The sequence below is a fragment of the Rousettus aegyptiacus genome, unplaced genomic scaffold, assembly GCF_014176215.1.
Source record: "Rousettus aegyptiacus isolate mRouAeg1 unplaced genomic scaffold, mRouAeg1.p scaffold_m13_p_1, whole genome shotgun sequence".
Taxonomy (NCBI): Eukaryota; Metazoa; Chordata; class Mammalia; order Chiroptera; family Pteropodidae; genus Rousettus; species Rousettus aegyptiacus.
The window spans coordinates 172426908-172447798 of record NW_023416284.1 but is presented as its reverse complement, the minus strand read 5'-3'; the positions used below and the strand labels follow the sequence as shown (position 1 = coordinate 172447798).

General features: G+C 38.9%; 1 protein-coding gene across 1 annotated transcript in view; it reads right to left on the bottom strand.

The window, feature by feature from the left end:
* Positions 1-1077: 1077 nt before the first annotated feature.
* The window catches only part of SAMD5 (sterile alpha motif domain containing 5), a 352062-nt gene continuing 332248 nt past the window's right edge, over positions 1078-20891 (bottom strand). Inside the window, exon 2 of the mRNA XM_036218394.1 lies at positions 1078-4633. Coding sequence (XP_036074287.1) covers positions 4505-4633 — 129 coding nt within the window. The 3' untranslated portion in view covers positions 1078-4504. The remainder of the gene's footprint in view (positions 4634-20891) is intronic.

Here is a 20891-nt window from a genome sequence, read left to right as displayed (position 1 = left end):
ACGTATTACTTCATACAGGTCCTTTCAGAGATCACTAAAACGCTTAGTTTAAACAATATTACCATGAAAGAATATTTGAAATATCTTGCTGTTATGTTCAGAATGTCAAATATAATTGATATCTATGACGATTAATATATCAGGTCTACCCACCAAAGGAAATAGTAACCATTCACTGTAAACAATTATTTTGAGAGAGGATTGGTAACTTCTTCTATGATTATATTCTATTTCAAATAAAAGCAGATTGTTTTACTTGTACTATGTAGCAAACTTTAAAATAGCTTAAACAGAAAGACAATAATTAGGAGAAATTTACCTGATTAATTACAGTGTGCCTTATGTATAGTAAGTCCTCAAAAAAAAAAAATGGTATGAAATTCTTAAAGTCCTACTCACCTATGTTTTTTTCCCACCAAAAACTATTCCCAGCTTCATTGCTGTATAGCAGTTCTTAGCAGCAGCTCTCAAAATGAATTTTCTGAATTGTTAATAAGTATTACATGAATATGACCCATGTGGGTAAATGGCGGGAATTATCTGAAAATTTAATTTGCTAACATACATTATTAGTCTCCGAGGGGAATATGTAGCATGTCACAACCCAGAATAGACTTGTTCTGCATCTCTCAGAACATCTTACTGGACTACCGCTTTGCCAAAATCACTTTGGGAATGTGGTTCTATGTGACGGAACCACTGGCCCAGTCATCCAAATTCCCCTTCATTCTAACCCTGGTCCTTTTAGATGCTCCCCATACAAGCTATCAAACATAATAAACACTACCTAGTGTCTCCCTTGTCGATCAAACACGCATAATCTTCCTGAACCCGTACTGACCTTCTTGAAGGTAGCATAATATGGTAAACACATTTTAATGTACTTCCCTTATTTGCATTTCTGTGTATATAAGTTGTTCACTAGTAAGCCAATTGACCTGCCTAGTATATAGAAGACATTAGAGTTCTTAGTGGGAATGGAAGAAAGGAAGCAAGGAAGGAATGGAGGGAAAAAAGGAAGGAAGGATCAAATTCAGGTTTGACTACCAAAATCGAATTTTTGAGTTAAGCCAGAATTGATAGAGGAAATAATTGTTTGAACTCCTATTTGCTCTCATTTAGCATATTGAGAGCCAAGCCTGGCTACTAGGCCGTAGGATTTACTATATACCAGAAGTATAGAGGACTCAGGATGTGATGTAAAGAATATAGAACACAACTGCAGAAGGACTGTAAGAAGAGGAAGTCATGGAGGAGGGGGAAGCAATTACAGGTATTTTGACCTTCCCTCTCTATTTCAAAATCCCAGCAGGCAGATGTATTTGACTGGCTGAGTAATGTTGAGGGTAAAAAGGCTTTTATCCTGTATCTTGTTTGGGTTTTTGGAAAGAGACTGTTTCTAAGGGTGCCTGGAACAATCTGGGAAGTCCAAATGGTTGGTTGCAGTGAGGCAACAAGAGGCCCCTAATAGACCTGTGCTAACTGAGCTGCTTTGGGAGATATTCCAAAGTTCCACTGTGCCCTCAGAAAAGCAGAGAGGGCAGCCGATGATTCTGGCTGTGAACCCTCCAGCACAAACTGTCTCTGCACCCTAGCTACAGGGTGATCAGATGAGCTGGGAGCCAATTGCGAGTTAGCTGGACCCCAGGAGGCCAAGACATGCCAACAGAGGCAAAACCACAATTGACAGCAGCAGCTTGATTGCCACACAAACCATGACACAACTCAGTGGGCCCCAGTCAGTTCACATGTGTGAACCATCACAATACCAAGAGGTGGTGCCACAAGCCCCCTCATGCAGCCTGCCATGCTGAGGGTGGCAGCTGGGGTAGAAAGAGCAGAGATCATCTGAGCCAGATCTACAGGGAGCTGAACTTTGTTTACATAGTTGTGATTGTTTAAATTAGAAGAAATTGAAATATGTTAACTGGCAAATCCAAATTTCCCTTTGCTTGGTATGATCAGACTTCAAAATGATCCGATCAGTCCTAGAAAAATAAACTACATTTTCTCTGCACAACTAACTGTGTTCAAATTTTCGATGCTCCCCCTTCTTCTAAGACACTTATTTTTCTATACTATGATCCATATTCCGCCTTGTATTATCATCCCTCTTCTCTTTCTTTTCTTTTTCCTTTTTTTGTTTTTTTGATGCTGGTGTATCTTGAATCCCCCGCTTACACCTCCCACCCCTGATAATGTAGCTTCATCAGGACATTTCTCATTCTCAGTGCAGTACTAACTACCACAAGTCACTAGAGCAAAGAGATAAATTGCAATTTCATTCTTCGGTATAATTCTATATTTGATCATATTTAGATTCTACAATAAAAACTATATAACAGAATTTACTTAGTATAACTAAACACTTAATTTTGAAGAAGTATAGTATACCTTAGCTAATAGTACCACAATGGGATTTTAAAACAATATGGAAATGAATGTTGTGCAATTCACACTCATTTAATCATATAGTTACTTTTACCCGGCAGTAGAAATTCAGTATGGTCCTTATGTTAGAGATAGCTGAATTGGCATTTTTAAATAAGAAAAGTAATTATATTTTAGATCTGTTCACTGGCAAAAAACTCTAGTGGATTTGATTTCAAAGTGAAAGATGTTCACAATAGAAGTAGCCTAAGTTAAAAAGAGACTTTATCTCAAATAAGGTATTTTCAAGTTTTCTTTATAGTGAAAATAAAACTCAGCACCTCTCCAGATTTGACCTTTCTGAATAAAGGCTTACCTGAATAAAGTGAAAAGAATTTAAATACAACAAAGATCTTGTACCAAAATGGGACAGATTAGAACCAAAGAAAGCATCTTCATATTTACTGCTGCCTGAGTTAAGGGATAGAGTTAAACATACTGCATTTGTTCACTCTTATTTTTTTCCCATCATAGGAGTGTGTAAATAAGTAGCCCTCGGCCTTTTTAAGCCTATACTTCTGTATTTCATTTATGACATACTATAAGGTCAAAAGGCAGAGAATAAAAAACTCCCAGCATGGGCTAACTTTGTCAGTTTAAAATGTGGTTCCCTATACAGCCCATTGTTAAGCAAGCTGTTCATATAATATCTTGGTTCACATGTTTGTGGGTCTCTGATGGGCTTCAAAGTCCGGGGAACAGCCTATGCAAGTTTGAAATCTAACCTTCACCCTCCTTTGCTGTCTCCTGTTTTCTGATCTTTTTAATCCAGAATCTTTAATAGAAAGATTCTGTCACAGGACTGGAAACAGCATGGGGTCAAAATCTCACACAGGTTATTTAAAGCAACATCTATAGTTTTTTGAATGTTTCAAGAGCAATTCAGCTGACCTCCAGGTATTCTTCGAACACATTACATTAAACACACATAAACAAAAGTAAAACATATTTTAAGGTCAGATTAAACATAAGTAAAATATATTTTAAGGTCAAAAACAGACAACTCTAAATGTTTAAATAAAAGGTTCTTCAAGCAACATACTACATATACCTCAGATAAATTAATTAATGTAAGAGCAAGAGCTTTTTGAACGGGGAATGTGATGTAAATAATAGGATACAGCTGAACCCAATGTGGTATCTTTAAAGAGCAAGCACTATCAACAAAACCAATAACCCGGACCAATAACCAATAATATAATCAAATACCTGTCAGACATGGGAGACTTAATTCCTGTATTTCATGTTAAAGACAATGTGGTCTAGCTTTATCTGTATCAGCTCAAAGTAGAAGTCAACAATCATAAAAACTAAAATAAAATCATCAGAAATTGTTTATATTCTACTATAAAATTTGATTTACAAATCCAAGAACTCTTGTTTTTCCCCCTACTATTCTTTTCCCTTCCAGAGTACTCCTCATTTATTCTTTTAAAATAAAAATCTTGTCAACAACATACCTAGAAAAACAACTACCCTCTGTCCATAAGGAAGGAAATCCATAAAATAATGTGTCTCTGTCATTATAGCTAGGAAAGGTAGGAACATATCAGTTTCTGTGGCTTAATAAAAAATGTTACTGTAAAGTAGGACTTAATCACCGCATTGTGTAGAGTACCACTGGAGCATCATAATACATAATACTACACCAATGACGTCACTGTGATACTAGAGGAAAAGACCAGAAGATTAATGAGCTTCTTGGTAACAATGTAGCCGAAAGATGAGAGTAACACAAGGAAGGAACAAAAAATTCAGCAAAAAGCCTCTACATGGAATTTTATGTTTTATCAAAACCCGAATGCGGGTCGTTAAAATAACATTCCAATAAAGGCAGGAAAATGTAAACAAAAAGAAAGTAAAAGAAAAAAATATCCACATTAAAAGAATTTGTAAAAGACAAGTTTTCATCAATACTCAATCAACTCTTGGGCCCTTTTCCAGACTGGAGAACAAAGTGCGTTATGACATAACGTCAAAGCAAGACCTCAGAGAAAAAAATTTTAATTTAAAAAAGATTTAACGCACACCAGCATTTTCAACCTAATGCATGTCCAAAGCCTGCTTTACTTTCCTATGTGCCTTTCGGTTCTCTTAGGCCATTCACATGCAGCTTTGAAGCAACACAACACACCACAATAAAATGAGCACTTACCAGACAAACCAACACTCCCCGAAGCAATGAAGAGAAAACATCACTTACCTAGGGAAAGAAGAAAGGAATAAAGAAATCAAGATCTAAAAATAAATTCCAGCAGTTCCTAGATTATTTCAGCCAGGGTTTTCTTAATGAATATCATTATATTTTTAGAAGAAAACCAACTTTTAATTTATTTATGATGCGAAGGGAGTTGCGTGAGGAGTGAGCAATGTGTTGAGAAGAAAGCACCATGTTGTTGTAAAATCTCCTTTTAGCTTATTTTGCCCCAAGTCATTATAACGTATAACCACAGGCAGACAAGAGAAAAAAAATGGTAACAGAAATCCAAAAAGAACAAATCCAAATATGGTAACACATTCTTTTGTTGTTGCTTCTAAAAAGAGCAAAAGACTGTAAGAGAATCAAGCCATCAGAATGCATTACAATGACTCTACATCAGGGTATCAAAGGGAAGAAATGTCTTAAACCAGAGCTGTATCATCCCCAGCTCACAAACTCAGGTCTAGCCAGTTCGTTTACAGAGTAAGTTTCAAATCTTTCGAGGAAGAAGCAATAATGATGTCTATTGTCTCCCAAATCTCAGATTAGCAATCATGAAATGCAGGTATTTATAATTTTAGGTTAACTTTAATCCAAAATATTTTTAATTGTCGAGTTATTCAAAATGCAAAATATTTATAAATAGTATGAACTTTCTAATTTAAGTAGCTAATTACAAAGTAAATAATCCTGGCTCTCTTGCCGCAGCTACATACCACAAAACAGAAGATAACAATACAGAAAACTTACACTAAAAATCAAATTGTACTTAAAATTCATAGCAGCAGGTATAGTCTCCAGTATATAAATAATTACTTTCAATTGCAGTATTCTAGCTTTTAAAATGCAGAATAGCCTTTCTTCTGAATTCTCAAATCTTATAAAGGGCAAGAATCTCACAAGAAATAATGAAACATGAAATGTAGTTGGACATGACTAAGAAACAAAGATGAGGAAGTGGTTTACATGCGAAACTAACCTCTACCACTTCATGAAAATGTCCTCAGTGGTCTCACTTATTTACTTATTCAAGAGATGTTACTGAATGTCTACTGTGTATAAAAAGATTATCCTACATACACACAGAGACGCATGAACATGGACTATAGACTAGTGGTTACCCGAGGGTAGGGGGTGGGGGAGGAGGGAGGTAGATGGGGTAAAGGGGCTCAAATATGTGGTGACAGAGAAAAATCTAACTATGGATGTGAACACACAAGGTAAATATATATATGCTTTACTGTTAAAGTGTACAGTTGAAACTTGCTGGATTTCGTTAACCGATGTCACCATGAAAAAATAAATAAATTAAAAAACAAATAAATAAGTAAATAAAAAGATTGTTCTAGGCATTGTATAGAAATCAGATACCTACAGAAAGCAACGCTGATGTTCCCAAGGAGCTCAAGTCTAGGAGAAAATGAATGTGTACACACATATCAGGATGGCAGAGGGTGACAGTGGTCACAAGAGAAGTACATATAAAATACTGTTAAGGGGTTGTTAAAGGGGTTAGGGTGGCCCGAGAGATTTCATAGAGGAAAACTGGAGCCTACTCAAGGTTGGGGAAAGATGTCGAAGAGAAGGATGCAAAGTCATTCCCAGGCCATATAGGATATGAGTATAGGCCAAGTGAGTTCCGTGAAATAATCTATAAAGTGTCCAAGTGGTAGTCAACTTTAATATAAGAGTATTTAATACAAGAAGTAGTGGGAGAGAAAGCTGAAAAGCAGCCAAGAGCCATGAATATGGTACTTGAATGCTAGACTGACCTCTTTCTGTTCTTATCTCCTGATAGCAAGCTGGCCGTGCAGACACCAACATGCATTTCGCCATAGACACTAGCTAGTATGACAGCCATGACCTTGCGTTACTCTTCTTTTTGCTTATCTGTAGTGCCCAGCAAAAGGTGGGTACTCCAGGACTGAATCACAATGAGTTGTGGGGACGGGATAGGTTGGCGAACATTAGCTCATTTCCTCTCACTCACAGAACCAGGAGGAGAATGAGCTTACGTTCCTTTTGTCCTCCATTCTGCCCCCACTGCTTGGTCATCTCTTCTCTTCGTGCCCACAAAAGACACCTCATATCGGCCCTCCACAATACTGTCACTTACCCACCTCTCTGTAGTAGGGTTCCTCACTTTCTGAATGGCATACTACCACATCCCTGATATTAGTTCCAACAAATTTACCATAACTGATTATATATATATATATATATATTTTTTCTGTCACTTGGCCAAATTTAATTATTTAAAGCAAGTTTTAAAGAAGCCTATAAAAAAGGGGTATAGGGAGGAAGCTGAGGGAGGTTGGGAGGGCTGAGAGACCATGATGCACTTGTGTCTGACCCCAAGAGGAGGAGAAAGGGATGGGAGGTTGGGTGGATGCTTCTTAGACTGATATCTACGCAAGATTTGTCAAAGCCATGGGGCAACCTTTAGTCTCTCCCAGGAAAGGGCGCCCCCTGATCTCCACGCTCAGCGCTAGGTCACTAGGGAAGAGTAGGAGGTCTGGCCTGGGCCATGATCTCAAAGTCTAGCCCTGGCACCCTCTGTCAATCAAGAGGGCATTGGACAGTCTCACGGCCTCCATGAAATCAGAAAACCAGAGGAAGGAGGCTAAAACATCTAGCGTTTGAGCCAGTGTGACTAGGAAGATGATGTGCAGAAAGATGAGTCCAATTTTTTACATGTGCAGAGTGTGAGGCACCAACTGTACATTCGGGGTCTGGTGAGAAGCCAGGGATGGGGATTTCTGAGTCCTCTGAAAACTTGGCTGTAGTTCTATGAGTGTGGATGAGGCTGTTAGGGAAAAGGAGAAAAGGAGACACCCTAGTAAAAACCATAAACATGATATATTTGGATCATGGGGAAAGAAGCAGGAGAAAAAACCCAAACTAATGTTCGTGGAGAAGAGTGAGAGGCAGGAACCTTGGGAGGAGCTGTCACAGCAGAATGTGCGGAGATGGACGATGGCCAGAGGGAAGCAGTGGGTTTTAGGGGGACACTCGAGTGACCAAGGTGCAAGTCTGAGTCACATAAGGTCAGGCCATGGGCCGGCAAGCACAGGCACTGTACTGACGGCTTTCCTGGTAACGAGCAGGAAGAAGACAGGAATAAAAAGGAAAAAAAATATTGAGATTCTGAGAAACAATATTTGGCATTCGAGTATAACATCTGAAAAGTTACAATCTGACGAAATGATGTTCTAGTAGAGACAGTGTTTCTCATTTCCACAGCTGTCTACGAAACTGTCTATGGAAGGGTCTGCTCTCAGGTTCATATTTTCAAGCGAAAGGAGACAATGGAAGAAAGCGCCAGGAATAATACGAGCATCACAAATACTTTTAAAGTTATGCTATTGCAATGACAAAGTCACTCGCTTTCAATAGATAAGAGGATTTTTATATCCAATTTGTCATCCTCGGTAAGAAAGGAAAATTTACCATCTCTTCCTTCTCCAGTCTAATTGCAGATTCTCTCAGCAAGCCTCTTCACATGCCGCGGGGAAGATCCTACAGCTGTAGCTGCAGTCTGTCCACAGGGATCTCTCACCAACGACCTACAGATCAATAACTGCCCATTGTGGCAGACACAGTGTCCCTGCAGCCACCACACCGACCTACTCAGATGCTCACACCGTGAGGGGCTTCCCCTCGCTCCCAGCCCCCTTAACTCCTTGCTGATTACAAGCAGGTTGCTGAGAAGTTAAGCAAAAACATTTAGTCCTACAGATGTCCTAAGTCTAAAGATTAAGTCAAGTAGGATGTTCTATCATGTTTATATTTGCTTTTCTTTTGCATCTCTTCAGGGAACCTGATTGTTAGAGCTAAACTGAGGCCCAGGAAATATCCATTCTCCCTAAATCAGAGCTTTGTGAGTGTCATAGCTGGAGAGACTTCTTCCTGGTTCTCACTTCCTTTCCCCTGCACTGCTGCAAAAAGAATGCCATACCATCTGCTGGGAAAATGCACCCAGTTTTTAAGACCACACACACACACGTGCACGCGCGTGCACATCAATTTTAGTCTGAAATACTTTAATTAGATCCCAAACTACCACGTTTCAGTCACTGCATTTCAGAAAAATTATTTAATTTTTGTAGGTTTCTATTTTTAAAAATATCACATTCACTGAGTTGCTTTGTAATATAAAGTAAAAGAAAAAAACAAAGAACAAGTACTGGAAAGATAAAACCTCACATGCAGTTTGTTTTGATACTTTCATATTTTGGTGTTCCTCCCTTTTTTGTTCATAAATGATCATTTAATGTGAAGCAAACAGATATAGTTCGTGAAAATAACTAGACTCTATTTCAATAAGAATTATTAAACTTCTTGGGCTATACACTGAAACGTGAGCTGACAAAGGTTGCAAAGATAGGAAACCACCACATACTGTTACTAATGCAGGCACATTTTGAATTCCAAAGCCAATGAGAGTTCCAGCGACACAGTGCCAAGCCCCTCCAGAGGGGAAATCTGCCAAGGCCCCTTTAACCACATGCCTGTAAGAATTTGTGAACTTAATTAAATGCACATACTAAGTAGCTAAACAGCAGAGTCACTGTTTACTCACATACATATCACCGAATCACCAGATGGCATGTATCAGAGACCTAAACTCCCACGCAGTGTGTTCCACATCGCACGAAACATGCCACAGCACAGGTAGGAATTGTCTCTAACATTTGTATGCCACATAAACTATATAGATATAATACAATGTAGAGGGAAAGGACACACTGTCTCAGTCACTAAACATTCAAGAAACACATTTTAGGAGCTGACTGAGCATTTGTTTTCAGCGGTCCTCTAAAACATATTATGGCATAATTTAATTAATCACATACTTTCTGCATCATAATATTGCCTTTGACCACAATGGATGCAGTAGACACAATAGTGGTAAAGCAGAATATGTGATATTTGCTGCTATCGCATAAATATTTCTTAGTAGACTTTTCAGTTTCTAGAATTTTAGCATAAATAATAATTTCATGTGACACTAACAGATACAGGGCATAAGATCAAAGTTCCTCCCAAATAGAACAATGGACTATGCCAGGGAACATGCTTGGCAGCCCACCTTTCCTTTCACAAGTGGACTAGGCAGCAACATACAGAAGGGTAAACACAGAGAGTAGCCTTGATGGTGCCTTCAACCTGGTGTTCATGCCCTTGTATAATGGCCTCCTCCCGAGCATGGGAGGGACCTGTGACTGGCTTCAAGAAATAGAATATGGCAGGAGTGGTGTCACTCCCTTGATTATAAGACTCTTTCTTGGCTAGCGGAGTCTCTGTCTGTCTCTGTCTCTCCCCTTCTGTGTGTGTGTGTGTGTGTGTGTGTGCGTGTGTTTTACTGGCTTTGAAGAAGTAAGCTGCCATAAATCCTACAGCTGCAAGAAAATGAATTCTGCCAATGACGTGGGAGAGCTTAGAAGTGGATCCTTCCCCAGTCAAGCATCTGATGAGAATTCAGCCCTGCTGGAAACTTTAATTATCCTCATGAGATGGGAAAGCTGTGTTTTTTAAGTCTTTAAGTTACACAGCAGTAGATAATACAGTTGCTTGACCAGACCATACTGGGAACTTAATCCGTGCTTAAACACCTCAGTGATTCTGTAGCTTATAGGAAAGCGTGAGTTCATATACATGTCATTCAAGACCCTTCGGAGCCCAATCCTCAGTACCACATGTCTCCACAGTCCAACCATGTCGAATTACTTACAACGTTGGGAACAGGCACTTCTCTTTCTTGACTTTATACTTCACCTCATGCACCTGAATAACTTTGTCATCCTTCCAGACTCAACTCGGACTCATCTCCTTTTCAAAATCCAGACTGGGCTTTCCCGCAGCCCTCGTGTATGCTTTTGTCAGGTCATATTTATTGCAAGGATCATCGTAGTACGTCTCCCGACTAAACTATAAATTTCTTAAGGACCAAGAAACCTTGTCCATTTAATTTTTTATATCCCCAATATCTCACGCAGTGGAAGAAAATACAGTGGAAATAAATATTTAATCTGCTATTTCATATTATAGCATAATTACAGTTCTCTTTATTACTCATATGAACAATGATCGTTTTTCACAGTGAAACTACCAACAGGAGTCTACTAATAAACTGATGAGCTCTTTCTGGCCCACTCTCTATAAATACGTGTAAATACAGATTAAACTTCTAAAAGCTTTGAAATGAGATGGTTTATTGGAAAACTCTAAATATCAGTTACTGACTGTTGTGTCCCTTACTGGAAATTGTCCTTGGCTTCAGTGACATTATCATTTCTCCAGCACCCACAACCAATGACTGGCCTTGGGATACAAAGCTCTGGACCCTCTGCCTCGATTAGGACACTTGCAAGAGTCTTTCCAGCTCCAAGACTTCCCATAGATGGGCTGAGGCAGTGGCTCTGCAGGTTGGCTTCTTCCTCTACCCAACCTTGCCTTCCTTCAGAGAGCATGCCCCAAGGAAACCTGTACTTAGCTCCCACCAGAAAATCTGTTTTCAGGAAACCCAAAAGATGACAACAACCAATGACCATGGCCAAGAATATAATTTTGAAAAGCACTAAGCAATTGTTATACTTTTTTTTTCCCCACATGGTGCTGTATTGATTATAGCAAATCTGAACTTGCCCATGGCCCGAGTTTCCAATGTTTATTTTCTTCGGTCCAGGGCTAGGAAAAGGGTGAGGTGAGTGAAGCACTCACTTCAAATATAAAATTTAAGGGAGCACTGATAAAGCAGTAATCAAGATAAATAATATGTTAATGCAATATTTTAAAAAGTTGAAGATCATGTAAAAATCTATGATGAACAAAATACCATTTCATGTAAGGACAGAATGAGTATTACTGATTTTTTTCTTACGACTCAGGCTCCACCAGGAGATGGCATGGTGCTGCTTTTGCCCAAGTCAAACAGAATGAGCTCTCTGAAAGAAGCCTTTTCTACTCAAAGCCCAAGTAATTCCAGGTGATGGCCGAAGGGGGCCCTCTGTGTCGTCCCGGTTTATCTCCCCAGCTTCATCTCTTGACATTGATCCTCTCCCCCTACAAACTTGCACATTGCCCTACCTGTGCTTCATCCACAGGGAACCTTTCGTGGCTCCTAAAATATGCCACGCTGGGTAGCCTTTGGGTTCTGCATGTGCTGTTTCCTCGCCTGACCCCCACCTGCTCTCTGCCTAGCTGATTTTGGCTCACCTTTTTGGGTTCAGCTCAGATAGTGCTTCACTTGAGAACCCTTCCAGGTTCCCACGAGACTGAGTTCGTTCCTTCCTATGTGATCTCATAACGTCATATTCTTACCCCTCTAGGTATATGTCTTAATCCAGATACCTTTGGTAATAACTAATAGAACCCCATTTTAAACAAGGCAAACTAAAAAAAAAAAATTATTAAAAAAAATACACTGGGGTATCTCATGGAAACTGAAGCAAAGTTGAACAATTATGTTTCAAGAAAGCTGGGAACCAATTCGATGGCTGCAAAGCCACCAGGAAATGGGTTGTTCAGTTTCCCTCTCTTCTCTTTGGAGTCTTATAGTCTCTTGCCACTATTTCTCTTCTTATATCTCTCTCGATGGCCAGATTTCCCTGTCAGATATCACCATGCTAGGTCCATCCTGCCTATTCTGGCCTTAGCTCCTATTTACCTGGTTCAAGCAATCCACTCTGATACACTAGCATTTTCTCAAACCCAATCTGAAAACAAAAGAAAGAGATTCCGATTGACCAGCTGGGATTGAGTGCCCATCTCTGGGGCAGTCACGAGGGCTAAGGGATACTGAGTTCTGTATTGCAACTTGGCTCTTGAGGCCCACCTCTATGGGTATGGGCCTGTTCTCAGACAAGTGAAGATCGGTCATCGGTTATCACACTGCATTGCAATTACCTGTTTATCAGTCAGTCTCTTCTGCTAGTCTACAAGCTCCATGAGTGTAGAGTCTGTATCTAAATTTTCATTGAGTGTCTATTATCCAAGAGTAGTCAGTACAAAGGAGGAACTCAATAAATAGCAGTTGAATAAATGCAAAAAGTATTACGTTTTTTCCTTTAATACTGTCAACAATAAAAGTTTTTTGACTTTGTAATGAAAACATTAGTAAAAAAATACTTCTCTTCAATAGTCTTCAAAACAACTAACAATAGAACTATGTGACTGAAGCTTTGCTCAGTATGGACTGATGATGAACATACCTGATTCACTCCTTCCCATCACATACCACATATCCCCTTATATAGACTAATCTCCTTTAAGCCAGTATTTCCTAAAAGTTGAATACAAGGCACAGGTTCATTGAAGACTCAATCATCTCTTGAATTACTCAAGATTTTTACTTCGCTTGAAGCTCTACTATTATTCATAAATGATTCAACTTAACCAGCCATGAATTTTTTCCATTGAAAAATTTTCAACTGTTAAAGTGTCTTAGGGAATTTGAAGTTCTAGTTCCTAGGAGAGCTGTGTATGTTTGGGTATGCATACACACATTTAAATTTCTGGTTTAAAAACCAAGATTTATTTAAGCACCTGAAAGAAGTCCTTGGTAATTTCAAACTTAAAAAATATATATATACATATATGATGATATCAAACCTTCCAAAATCCATGATGTGAGCTGATATTCTTCTGTAGATATTTGACTCATATAATCCTGCAATCAGGATATATAAGCTCTTCAGCAATTAATAATATCACCTGATGCTTGCCTGGGGAACTTCCTAAAGCCGTGCAGACTGGTTTGAACCACTTCACTGAGGTGCAAGTCTTTCTCCTACTGAGCCCTGCTTCTTTATTGCAAGATAATCATCAGCTCCTCCTGCTTCCAGCTCTAAAGAAATAACACCTCCCCAATTCCTTTCTTGATGAATGAAGCAGACTCTTAGGACATCCTCAGCCCAGGACAACTCTGCCTAGGGATAGTGCTGAAAAATCCTTGTCTGGTGATCTGGTGATTTACTGGTCCAAACAACCTCAGTGAGCTTGGACCAGGAAACCTGCAAATAGCCTTGTTTTAAGGAATGGTTAGACTTGTCCTGTTACAGATCAGGTAAGCTTGCCTAACTACAGGATCTAAATTTCTTTATCTAGATGATCTCTGGACTATGCTCCTCAGTCAGTAAGATCCTCCTGGAATGTGCCTGATTGAATTTCAAAATAAAAGGCACTTAGAGGTTTATTTGAAGGTTTTAAATATTATTGCCTGCAATCACTCTTGATTATTTAATCTCCGTCTGATAGGGGTAACGATAGTGACAAAGTAGGTTGGTGGTATTATCTCTATTGTTTTTTGGGGGGTCAGCTGTTGAGTTCCCAGGACCATATGACTATCAATTCCATCTTCTAGTCTCTATTCACATTCCTGGCAAGTAGGATCAATTTTTTTTTTTTTAATTTCAAATCTCTCTCTCTCCTTCTCCCTTCTCCCCAACACATATACATATACAAGTACAGTCTCTGTCGATCATGATGTCCTATGCTCTGAAGACTTGAACATCAGGATCAGTGGTAAGTTTAATAAAGGTAAAGTACTTTCCTAAGGCCCACAGGAATATATTAACCTAAATGAAAAATTCCTCCCAAGCTTATTTTGGCATGGAACCTGGTAGTGGTGAGTAGAAAGCAGAGGAATAAATCAGAGGGCAATGAATTACTTTTCTCCCCTTAGAGGTTGGAGCTTTCTTGTCTTTACTTATTACGATTCTGCTAGAAAATCATCTCATTCCCCTCACTGGACCTCTGCTATGATGGTCATGAACAGACTAAGAAGGTTAGTGGGCTAAGCCGGGTAAGATGATGGCCCAAGGGCGTTTCAGACTCTGCCTTGGATACCTCTAAAAACGGTTCTCTTCTCCTCTTGTAGAGAGAAACTACTGGCAGCTGCTTTTATTCTATCTGTAAATGCTCACAGAATGGGGAGGAGTGACTCCCCCTGTGCCTGCTTAGACAAGGACTGCTATGACAAGGACTGCTGGTGAGCAAGACAACTACAACCCCACGCTGGTTTGTACAGCAATACCAGAAAAGAAAGGTGAAAGAGACCACCAAAAGTTTTCAGATTTAAATCTTATAAACTCCTTATTGGCTCTCCTTCTCTTCCCCTGAATTCTTCACCTCTGTGGAGGGCTTTAGTTTGGCCTTTCGAATTGCTAATGTGGTCAGACTCTGAGACATAGTTGTCTAGGGTATGACTCTGGCATTGAACTAAATGGACAGCTGAGCAGTCTATTTTCCCTTGGTTTGCAAAGTATATTCAACTGCATAAGACCCAGGAACAATTTGCCAAAGTCACCCACTTGGCACCACCACTCTAGACCCAGACCTTGTGGTTCCTAATCCAATACCTCTTCCCCTTTAAAATGCAATTTCACACAAGGAGAATGTCTTTACATGCATTAATTTTTTCTTAAAAAATCTTATTCATGAGAATGAAAATATTTAAAAATTCTGCTTCAAGAGACAGTACCAAGAGGCCAATTCATGTGATGTCAAGTATGAATTATATTTCATAAGATATAACCTTAATGATGAAATATATTGGCTTAATTTTTCCTTCTTTACTTCTGCTTCATATTACCAGTAATAGTGTCTAAGGTAAAGTTGTCTGTTAGTCACTTTTAAAGTAATAATCCACAAGGGCCGGCCTGTGATTTGTGTTGTCACGCAGCACTGTACTTACTAAGGGGGTAATTGGTATATATGTTATGTTTATTTAATGAAAGAATGGATCCGTTTAGACCTAGTTCCTCAGCATGGAATATGTTGGTGTGTAGGCTTGACTTAGTCTATGCGCACAGAAGTAGATTTCAGTTATTCCCTCACATAGAGAATAAAAATGAGAAGAGTCTACCTTTGACCTATACCCTTATAAGTGCTTGTTATCTTTTAGTAGTTTGAATAGTGATCCCCAAAGAGAAACATATAAGCCTTAACCCCTAGTACTTGTGACTATGACTTTATTTGGAATACAGACTTTGCAGATATACTTAAGATCTTGTGATGAGATTATGCTAGATTTAAGGTAGGACTGAAATCCATTATCTGCTATCTGTATAAGAAAACAAACAAACAAACAGAGAAATTTAGACACGGCAAGAAAATCATGGGAAAATGGAGGCTGAGCCAGGAGTGAGTCCAGGATAGTGGGAGCCACCAGAGTTTTGGAGAGAAGCACAGGGCAGATGATCCCTCAGAAACTCCCCAAAGAACCGAGCATGCTGCCATCTTGACTGTTGATCTCTAGCCTTCTGAATGACAAGAGAATAAACTTCTGTAGTTTTGAGCACCGGGTCTGTGACAATTTACCCTAGGTAGCTAATACACTCAGACACCATTTGATATATCTCTGCTCCTACTTTTCCACTCTACTCTACTTTTCCTTTCTTTGCCTATCACTTCTCTCAAAGAAAGCTTTTTCTGTGATCTTTCAAGAAATATTTACTAAAGAAATATTTTTATGTCTTCACAAGAGCCTGACCACCCCAGCTCCCCAATCTCTATAATTAAGGCAAAACCCAGCTAAGGCCACAGGACCCCACTCCGATGGGGTTCTGAAGGAGCTCTAATCTTATAATCTGGCTTTAGGCAGGTCTTACCCAGCCTTCCCTAGCTATCCCTCACTTTAATGAGTGTTTCCAGTCATGGCCCTAGCCTATTCACTCAGGGAATCAGAACCGAGCATTACTTAGTCCCTCTAAGACTAGCATCTTGAACCAGAAAAGGTTGAAGAAGAAGCCTACATAAAGCTGAGTATCCACTATTAGTCCCTGGCAAACAAATCCTGTACATGCTTTTACAGAAGAGAGAAAAATATTTCCTTGCAGGACCAATGGGGTCTGCTTTTGACTTCCATGATCAGTGAAGGCTACAAAGATTTTGTGATGAAGCCCCCTTCCTTTCCTCCCTCTCCTCCACCAATATCTTTAACTGTAATATGATTATAATACAAGGGGAAACGTGTTTTCTACCAGACTCAGAGTGGAGAGGGGTGCTTCATTATAGAGTATATTTTATGAGGGGAAGTAAATCAGATGCATACATTCAGAAGCACCCAGGGGCACACCCATGGCAATGACCTTTAAAGGGCAGTAGTAAGTTACTTGACAGCATAACCAGAAAGTGAATGATCTCCCATGAAAGGTCACCTGCAACCAGAACAATATTTCCTATTTCAGCACATAATCAGGTACCTTTTGACACATTTCTCTTTCTCAGGATGATCTGATTTCTGTCAAATAGACCAGATGTATTTTCTTTGCTTTGTGATAAATGTGCTCAATTTGGGCTCATATAATACTGACACCTGTAGGCAGTCCTTGGTATTTTTGTTGCTTATCATGGTCACTACTAGAAGTGCGTGTTTGCATTACTTTAGGTTATTTTGAGATGCCACAGAATTTTAGATTGTTTAAAATTAAAAGGGGCCTCTGAAACACCTCGGTGTAATTCAGTACTTTTACAAAAGAGGACACCGAGCTGGGAAGGAACAAAGACACCTGACCAAGGTCACACATCAAAGAAGGGCTATACCGGCAAGGAAGGGGTAGACCCAGGCTCCCCATTCTAGTGGATGCTGCTATTTCCACCCTAATCCAACATTCACAGGTATGTCAGCGAACATTTAGCAGAGTGGATTCATGCTGCCCTGTTTCAATTCCTATGAAATTCCTTGATAGGTGTCTTTCTCCCACAGTCCAGTTATCTCTTATCTTTTTCCTATTTTGCTGTTTTTTTTCTAATGGATTCCGAAGCCCCTCGCTCTGTTCAGCATGCAGAGGCCATGTGTTCTGTTTGGAAGGCCAGCACTTTTGTTTTCTAATCCAGTTGCATGGCTTGATGTTCACAGTCTCTGCTCATTGTTCTGGTGTGTTAGACCATGACCATATCTTGTCAAATCTCCTGTCCTCAGTGATCACTGATGCTTCTCAATCTTCTGTCTTGTGATGGAATTTTAGCCACACTGTTGGAAGGCAGAGAATTATCTGAAGCAAATGTGTAAACCATTGAGTGACTCTGTACTTGGTCAAAGATGCTAAATTAAACCGAAAGGCTAAATCTCATTAAGCTGGCTTGTTTTTTGCTTGCTTTTTTTCCTCATTGGAAATGTAAAAAAAATCAATGGATTTCATTTTTCTTTTAATGTGTAGTTTAAAATACTGATTGTGCATAATCACAATGATTTTGCTACAGCAATCGATATATCACAGTTAAGAAAAGCATGTCACTCACTGAACAGTTATGTAGATAATATTCAGTAGGTGAACCGTTGCCTTTCCTGCCTCCAGCAGACTCTGCCTGGAACACTGAAGTGAAAACGCCATCTCTCTGGAGTCATTCAGTTGTAAGTTCAGCTGGTGCAAGTGTGGTATTCTTCCTTTCCGCTAAGATTTATCAACACCTAATTCCACCCCCGCCCCTCCGCAATGTGCATGCTTTATTCTCAAAGATCCGATACAGCCCTATTTTCACTTCAAGAAGAAAGAAAATGACGGAAGTAGGAGGGAAGACAATAATTTTAGTATCTGCCTGAGTTAAAGTATTATCATTCAAGTTGTTTGCCAGGAAAAAAAAGTATCTCTAAATGACTTCTAATGACTTGACTGCAAGCTATTCTGTGAGGGATTTGCATACATTTAAGTCAAGCTGACTCCCCCAGGTCCTCCAAGACATGGCTGAGCTTCCTTGTACGTGAGTCGGGTTCAAGGTGGTGGTCAGCAGGGACTCCTGGCTCTTCTTCGTGGGCTGCTCTAGGAACTTGCTCCTTGCAAAGCCCTGTGAAGTAGTTGAGAGCAGGCCTTGCTCCTGTCTATTAATGCTTCAGTTTGCTTACTTGTAAAATAGGAACAATGCTTGTCTTATCCTGCTCCACAAACTTGCTATATATAATGATAAAATGAGGAAATAGCAAAGTGCTCTTAGCATTCCAGAAGAAAGAGACTAATTTAATGCTATTATACAGGAAAATATTACACCATGACATTTCTCTACTTCTTTATGTAAAATAAATGAAAGAGAGGCATGGAGGATTTCTTTGGAAAATATTTAGAACTCAGGACAAAGTATTGCTTTACGTTTCTTTTCACTCAAAAATGCCAAGAAAAATATTATGCTTATTGAACTATGTTTCTATGTGATATATCACTACATCGTTGCATATTTTTGATATGCAAATTTCTATAAAACCAAAGATGCAGACATTCTTCTCATCGATTGCCACAAGCTTTTGTATAATAAGGATAAATACATAACAAAATTGTGATTCAAAGAAGAATGTTCTTATCAGAAAGAACAGACTGGCAGCATGTTTTCTTGCTCCACAGCACAACAAACATTTTTACGACATTCTTCAAGTTAAATGTGAATTTATTGATTTTTCCCATTTCTTGTTCAGAAATACATGGCATTGAAGAGAGAAATGAATTTGTCAGTACGATTTGAACAGCCCAAATGTTAATTCTCAGAATGTTCCTTTTGAAACCCAACTATGTGGTTTTGAATATACTAAGAGAATTACCCTCAGGCACGGGATTGTCAGGCAAAGCCTGAATTTGGACCTGTGTCCTACTGGACTGAGGTTTTGCAAAAAGACTAGTAAGTGATTTTAAAAAATGAGTGCAACACAAGGTAAGTGTGCTGACGTGTATTTGAGGTGTGGGGCTGGACGAGATGTTTTATTTGAGAAATAAGAGCATCATCGGGTCCTCTTTTTATCACACCGACCCAGTGTCGCTGTTACCATCTGCATCACCATCACCGCCGCACATCATATTTTAAAAGGATAAGAAAGAACAGAGAACGTGTGATTATACTATCTCACAAAGGAAATTCCAGTTCAGAATTTTTCTTCGGAAGTCTCTATTTAGAATGTTCTTCTGTTCTTCTAGAAATGGGAAGGAACATGGTCTCAGAGTAGAGATTCCGATACCAACCCTTAAGGCAGTTTTAGACATTTATGGGGACACTGTCTTTGCTTGTCAAAATGATAGGTGGCAAATGACATTCAGTGGGCAGATGCCAAGGATGCTGTGCCTTCTGCAGTGTGCAGGAGAGTTCCATACAAACGAGTTGTTTCTCATAGCTTTTGAATGTTCTACTTGACATTTATGTAGGTGAAAACCAGCTTATAATTACCTGTGCCCAAAAACTAACTCTATTCTGAGCACAATTTTTGGCATGATTTTAAGCTACTGAATTTCCTGGGAATTCAAGCATTATATATAACAAAGAAGCATTGTACTTTTTTTCCTATTTTTTTTTTTTTTTAACCAAGATTTGTTTACCAATTCAGAAAATCACAACAGGGGTACCCCACTAGTGGTATACAAATTGCCAATATAACTCAAGCGTATCAGCTGTGTTTGTAGTGATTCTACATATAGATGTGAGCATCTGACATTATTACATCTTACCAGTAAAGTCATCATTTTCTTATATTTTTTCCATATCATTTTATATCTTACCTTTTATTTCCTCATTACATTAATTTTTAAAGGATGGTTTAAAAACATATACATGTGTAAGTAAGTTATATTACCTGTGAATTACATTTCAGAATCGGGAAGGAAAAATAGAAAATGTTTACATAAAAAAGGAGCATTGTGACCTGCTGGCATAAAAAAAAAAAAAATAGTGTATTAAGAGACCCGCTCTCTTGCTATCTTGGTCAACCATTGCGTGGTCTTGAAGAAGTCGTGTTATCACCTGAGTCCACTCAATTGAATGTGATGGTCTGGACTAGATCTTCACATTATCTTCCATTTTTAATCTCAACTCCCTGACCTCAACACCAGTTTAGGTTTGAAAATAATTAAACCTTCACCAAAAAAAAGTGAAAGCAGCTGTGCTAACTGGGCAAAGTAATAATTTGAAACTGGTATAAAGTATTGAATGTATCTAGAAAACCACAACCATTCATGGTTGATTGGCAAGTTTGAGAATTCTCAGGCAAAATACTGTGGACAAATAGTTGAGCACATAGACTCTTTGTTCATCCATTAAATTTATGCAGCCATTAAAATCTTAGGAGAGAATTTTTAAAACATGGGAAATACTGCTGTTGTAAAAAAATCAGGACTCAACCATTTGAATTTGGTAGAAAAAATATGCTTTCAGAACACAGAAGGTGATGTCTTTGGGTACTAAAACTCCTGAATTTTTTTTAAGAAAAAGGTTATTTTCTCAATTTTACATAGGGAAAGTTAACTGTCTCTATCAGTTTTGGCTGTTATAACAGAATACCATAGAC